General features: G+C 38.3%; 1 protein-coding gene across 1 annotated transcript in view; it reads left to right on the top strand.

Annotated features, from left to right (window-relative positions):
- The window catches only part of LOC121325014 (long-chain-fatty-acid--CoA ligase 6-like), a 32,781-nt gene continuing 25,979 nt past the window's right edge, over positions 1 to 6,802 (top strand). The window contains exon 1 of the mRNA XM_041267300.1: positions 1 to 392. Coding sequence (XP_041123234.1) covers positions 347 to 392 — 46 coding nt within the window. The 5' untranslated portion in view covers positions 1 to 346. The remainder of the gene's footprint in view (positions 393 to 6,802) is intronic.

Below are 6,802 nucleotides of genomic sequence, written 5' to 3'. Positions count from 1 at the left end.
GGAAATGAGGATGGGTAGAATAACTTCACCATGACCTGACCGGCTCACCTTCAGCTCTGACGAGTTAAATCGGCAAACGTGTAAATGCTGAGAGAGAGAGAGAGAAATAACAGAACAAAATAATCAGATGAAAACAAAAGCTAAACGGGTAAACAAAATGAAACCCTATTAGCAAACCCCCGGGCATGACTTCATTGCAATCCAGTGGTGAAAAACCGAATTGACTAGCTCAGTAGATTCTCGTCTAATCTCCCAAATTGTCCCAGCGCTGCTGCAGTGTCTACTGCAGTCTTTGACCCCTACACCGCCAGGCTCTACCTGCTGCACCGAACTCAATGCGAGAGCCATGCTTGCCTTCGTTCTAGTATCTGGGTCCATTTGGATGGTTTTAGGTAAGTGAACTAATAATACTACTACTAGTAGTAATAATAATGCAGTTAACTGATATGTGCATTTCATGTGTCAATTGAAAGCGAGCATTATAGCATGCTGTCAGTACTGTACCGGTATAAGTATGGCAGTTAATATCAGGTATAACAGAACAGATTGCACTGCGAAATGTTAAGTCTTATAAATGTATTTCCATCTACCAGTATGTAAAATTGCCTATGCAAACCGAACCTTGTAAGATTAGTGGATGATATATATTTAATATTAATACAACGGGAGAAATTAATATGATATCTAACAGAATCAAACCATTTTAAGATTGTATAATATATCCCGTTCAGAAATGTTGGTAGATTACATTACTTAGGTCAACGTGTGTAGAGGATTGAGAGAAAATAAATCTAAAAAATACATTGTATTAACCAGCACACGATGATTAAATATAGGTAGCTATTATTTCAATGATAATTATATGTAGCCTTTACCATAGTTGTTTAATATACATTGTTAAAATGTGTGGGATTGTCGATAATGCTGCAGTTAAATCACCTTATTTAATGGTAACTGCCATTTTACGATATTTATAATGTAAAATTACAGAAAACAAAAAGGAAAGCACGGATTTTTTTTACAGCTGCACTGCTGAAATGCACAGGGTTATTGAAATTGTAATGTTTATGTGTTATTATTTTTACTCGATTTTCACGTGGTTGCTGCATATTATTATTATTATTATTATTATTATTATTATTATTATTATTGCTTTTTTTTTTTTTTAATTCGTAGCGAAGTGTGTTCTATTTAACCCAACCGTTGGTTGTGTACAGTTCAGTTAGGCCTCCCAATCAGAAACAGCTGATTCGAGAGTTAAGTGGAGCTGTCCACTGGCATCGAGGTGCTGCACACCGCGAGGACAGTGCGCGTAGAGGTTTGCTGATCACGCTTTAGCTCATATGAGTGAACAGTTATTCACTTCGGCTCTCTTTCTTTCTTTCTTTCTTTCTTTCTTTCTTTCTTTCTTTCTTTCTTTCTTTCTTTTTTAAAGGTTAGTCTACTCCCAGTTCGACGTCATATTTAAAAATAGAGTTCTTGTAGTTTCTTGAATTTACAATTTTTATTGCAGATCTTACACAATATACCGGGTGATGAAAACTGCATACACTATCTATAATGCAGTTATTGCAGCTTCTAACATGATACCACAAAGCTATGTTTTCATCAATAATGCAGTGTACCAAAACCAGCCAGGTTAGTGAAATACAGTAAGGACTTGTTCTTTAGGGTTTGTATTACCACATTTAAAAAAAAAAAAAGGTTGTTTTAAAAAATTAGATATTTTGCATTAGACAAAAATATTAGTGACATTTGTTCTTATTTTGTATTTGAGGCAATAAATGAAGGAGAAAGCAACCATTAACATTTTTTAAAATAAAGGAAAAATGCACCAAATAAAGTTAACAAATCAGAAAAAACAACTCCTGTATGTTTAATGTAGGGGTTGGTAAATAATCAAGTGTTTCTTATTCATTTTGGAATTGTACTAATTGTAAAAAAATCTTTGTAGAATCTATCCCTTGGTCCTAATGGCTTTCTGACTATCCCCTTTTTGTCAAACAGTGCCACCACTTTCTAGCAAAGCAATTTTCTTTTTTTCTGATTTGGTTAAACTGCTGTACATTGAAAACATGCTTGTGTGGTGATTTCATGGTGATAGAGGTCGAGGCTTCTCTTGGATATTTCTAGAGACAAGGCACTCTGGGTTAAATATAAAAACACAAGCAAGGCTATTGGCTTGAGAGTCTGGTGAAGGTGATGTGATACAGAGACCTGCCAAGAACAAACCAGGCTTGCTCTCTCCAGCTCCCACTGGAGCCTTACATAATCTCTGTGCAGCCTTGAGTAGCAAACACATTTTCGAAAGGCAAGCTCAGAGCATTACCTTGTTGTCGAAGGATGCCTGTTTCTCCCAGTCTTCTTAAACAAGTGGACACAGTGGCACAGGGAACTCATATTGACATGTTGTATTGCTTGATGTAGAAACAGATCCAGAAGGCAAGGAAACTAATCAGACTAATTTGCCAGCCATGAAAATAGTAAACTATTGCAGGGGTTACCTCTGAACAGCAGTCTGTTTGCTAATAAGCTGTAAGCTGACATTGCTGAATCCTAATTGTTAGTGACAGTTTACAGACAGAGATGGAAATTGGGTACAAGCTTGATGAGAGCTTTTTTGTTTACTATTGTAAGCCCCTGCAAATCAGAGTGAGTCTTGCTTCCAGTTTCCAAGTAGTGAATTGATCTAAGAGTAGTATTTAACTTTCTAACGAGGCAGAAGAAACAGCCACTGGAAATCGTGAGATGTTGCTTTAACGTCAAGCGCAGAAGCTTTTGTTTCACGTAGCGCTTCTGGAAACTAGACTCCCATGCTGTTAAATGGAAAAAGTGCTCAGAGCTATCTATTATATATCAGGTTGTTTTTGAATGAGGTTTTCTTAGTTTGTCACGCAAGCCAAAGTTGGAGGTTGGTGAAATAGTACATGGTTTTTATTTCCTTTGTCTGTTCGGGTGAATCGTCTGCAGTGGTAAGATTTACATGGTTTCATCAGAGAAGGACTGTGAAAAAGAAAGTTGAAGAGTCGTGCTAGTGAAACACAGGTAACTTTCTGTTTCCAAGTCTGTTACACGTAATTTGTTAGCTGTCTTCTGAAGGGCTGTTGTTCTGTCACATGTGGTGGTTTGTGGTTTCTGCTATCTTGCTGAATGGGTTCTGTGTGTCAGTCACAGTGTGTCTGCAGTAGACTGGGTATCATGTTCATGCTTCTCAGTGAGCTACAGAGAATCATGAGCCATAAGGGTCCTACCGCACTGTGAAATAATTCCTTGAGTGTGGATTTATAGTTGACCCCATATGCCACTGTGCAACACTAGAAACACAAAAATAGAAGAAGAGTAAAAAAAAAAAACCCTAAAATGCCAGCAGCAAAGCACAGGAAGTAACCAAAACAGGCCTTTAGAAACATGTAAATTGGAATTGGAATTGTTTAGACGTTTGAACATATAGAGCTGAAAACACTGTCTGCTCTTGACCTCTAACAGAGATCTCTTTATATTGCCTATGTAATTCTTCACTGCATTCAGGCTACCATCAATAAAGGCTTTTAAAACGACCACGCATCATGCTTGTTATCGCCATAGCGACATTGGAAGCTAGGAGGTTCCACTGGGTCTTTCATGCAGAGCCATAACACACTCAGCAGTTCTAATTCTAGAAACACAATGCATCTGATGACAAGGGTTTCAGCAAGAAGTCTTTTTCTCAATGCAATATGGCATGGCAATATACATGCATTCATTTTGTAATGCCTTTTTCAGGAAGGCATGTTAAACAGTATGCTGCTTTATCATTGTCGGCTTATACTGTGCAGCCTTCACAGTAGACCAACTCTGCATCAGTCTTGATGCTGCGGTCACAGAGATATGCTGATTCCACATTACTGCTGCAAGCAGTGTTACTGGGTTATGCAATATACTTATTTCTTTCCCTCAGTTCACTGGGAGATACTGATATTGACTTGCTCCTTGAAAAGCACTTCGCTCAGGGCTTTGTGCTTTAGTTATGTATAAGCTAGCAAAAGAGGAAAAAAAGAAGGCTTTGGAAAACATTAATTTTTCCCATGGAGGCTGGGTAGGACAGAAGATAAGTGTTCTTGCTTAGATATGCTGCCAATGTTATGGGCTGTAAAAGCAGAAGTAAGGGCTGTATAACATGTGCATTGGGGGTCAAAGTGAAAACAATTCCAGAGTACTCAATCCATGGAGTCATCAGTAATCAAAAGCAGAGTTGCTGTGTCAGCCTTCTTTAATATTAACTTAAGGGTGGCTCCCTGGAACACAGCACTGGAGATGCACTAGGAGCTCTTAAAATAAACAAATCCCCTGGGCCGGATGAGATCCTCCCAGTAGTACTCAAAGAAATGAAAGAAGTTATTTACAAACCGCTAACCAAGATCATGCAGCAGTCTCTTGACACAGGGGTGGTACCGACACTGGAAAATTGCAAACGTAATACCGATCCACAAAAAGGGAAACAAAACTGAACCAGGTAACTACAGACCAGTAAGCCTGACTTCTATTATATGCAAACTTATGGAAACTATAATAAGATCCAAAATGGAACATTACCTGTGTGGTAACAGGGTCCTGGGAGACAGTCAACATGGTTTTACTAAAACTAACTTGCTTGATTTTTTTGAGGATGCAACATCGATATTGGATAATTGCAAAGCATATGACATGGTTAAAAACAGAAAGTTTTTGACAAAGTCCTGCACAAAAGATTAATTCTCAAATTGAACGCAGTTGGGATTCAAGGAAACACATGTACATGGATTAGGGAGTGGTTAACATGTAGAAAACAGAAAGTACTGATTAGAGGAAAAACCTCAGAATGGAGTGTGGTAACCAGTGGTGTACCACAGGGATCAGTATTAGGTCCTCTGCTTTTCCTAATCTACATTAATGATTTAGATTCTGGTATAGTAAGCAAACTTGTTAAATTTGCAGATGACACAAAAATAGAAGGAGTGGCAAACACTGTAGCAGCAGCAAAGGTCATTCAAAATGATCTAGAACTAGATCTAGAACATTAAAAACTGGGCAGACACATGGCAAATGACATTTAATAGAGAAAAGTGTAAGGGACTGCATGCAGGAAATAAAAATGTACATTATAAATATCATATGGGAGATACTGAAATTGGAGAAGGAATCTGTGAAAAAGACCTAGGAATTTTTGTTGACTCAGAAATGTCTTCATCTAGACAATGTGGGGAAGCTATAAAAAAGGCTAACAAGATGCTCGGATACATTGTGAAAAGTGTTGAATTTAAATCAAGGGAAGTAATGTTAAAACTGTACAATGCACTAGTAAGACCTCGTCTTGAATATTATGTTCAGTTCTGGTCACCTCGCTATAAAAAAGATATTGCTGCTGTAGAAAGAGTGCAAAGAAGAGCGACCAGAATTATTCCGGGCTTAAAAGGCATGTCATATGCAGACAGGCTAAAAGAATTGAAACTGTTCAGTCTTGAACAAAAAAGACTATGCGGCGACCTAATTCAAGCATTCAAAATTCTAAAAGGTATTGACAGTGTCGACCCAAGGGACTTTTTTGACCTGAAAAAAGAAACAAGGACCAGGGCTCACAGATGGAGATTAGACAAAGGGGCATTCAGAACAGAAAATAGGAGGCACTTTTTTACACAGAGAATTGTGAGGGTCTGGAATCAACTCCCCAGTAATGTTGTTGAAGCTGACACCCTGGGATCCTTCAAGAAGCTGCTTAATGAGATTCTGGGATCAATAAGCTACTAACAACCAAATGAGCAAGATGGGCCGAATGGCCTCCTCTCGTTTGTAAACTTTCTTCTGTTCTTATGTTCCTCTTGTTTCTAGGTGGTCCTTCCTGGGGGATTGCAGTTCATTCAGTTTACAGGCCATTCTGATCAACCACTCACACTGAATGAAAGCAAAACATACTGTAGATGTTTAATTATAGGCAGTTTGTCAGTCTTAGGAGCTCGCTGTCCAAATGCATGACTGCTGGAAGTGTTGGCATTCCTAGGGCTCTGGCACAGGATCTGGATGGTAACCAATAGTCCACTGGACTGTATAAAAACACATAAAAGTACCATCCGTGTATACCACCATTATACTGAGACAGTGTGATCTTGAACAGCACCTCAGCAGATAAACAAGTAAGCCATCCTACTGTGAGGAAGTTTGTACACTATTGTGTGTTTATTACCATACTGTATCCAGTGACTTTATGCACCAGCTGAATTCATAACTTCCAGAATCCCCATAAGAAAGCTGGCCAGGATATTGAGTTGTCCTTCATTCAACTTTCCCCAAATATTGTCTTGCAAAGCAAAGGATACAAACCCAAGAATGAGAAATACCATCTAGTTTACCATATGCTTGGGATCTGCCATTGGTGCTTCCACCATGCTTTCACTGTGCTTCTCTACACTCTGCTGTGATATTCCCATGGTGTTCCTCATTGTTAAGTAGCAAAATTACAATTCAAACTTATTTCAATTTATTCTGGTGCTGTGATAGTCAATGTTATCTGGAGTAAGCAATGAAAAGATCACTGCTAGCAGACACCATGACAACAGAGTGGAATTTGCCATTCCATGTGTCATTCAGTTCAAGCAAATAAACAATCTGAAAGCTATAATATCTGTCATGTGCTCCTCACTCAAATAAACTGATCATGCTGCACATAGGGTTTTTAATTGAATCATCTTCAAGCTACAGTCGTTTACAGGGTAAAATGCAAAAACTCTCTATATAGATGTGAGTGGCATAATCTCTAAATAACTGCCTTTCTGAATAATTTCGATGAATC

The sequence above is a fragment of the Polyodon spathula genome, chromosome 12 (assembly GCF_017654505.1).
Source record: "Polyodon spathula isolate WHYD16114869_AA chromosome 12, ASM1765450v1, whole genome shotgun sequence".
NCBI classification, from domain to species: Eukaryota; Metazoa; Chordata; class Actinopteri; order Acipenseriformes; family Polyodontidae; genus Polyodon; species Polyodon spathula.
Note: the sequence above shows the minus strand (reverse complement) of the source record. Positions and strands in the feature narration are given on the sequence as shown.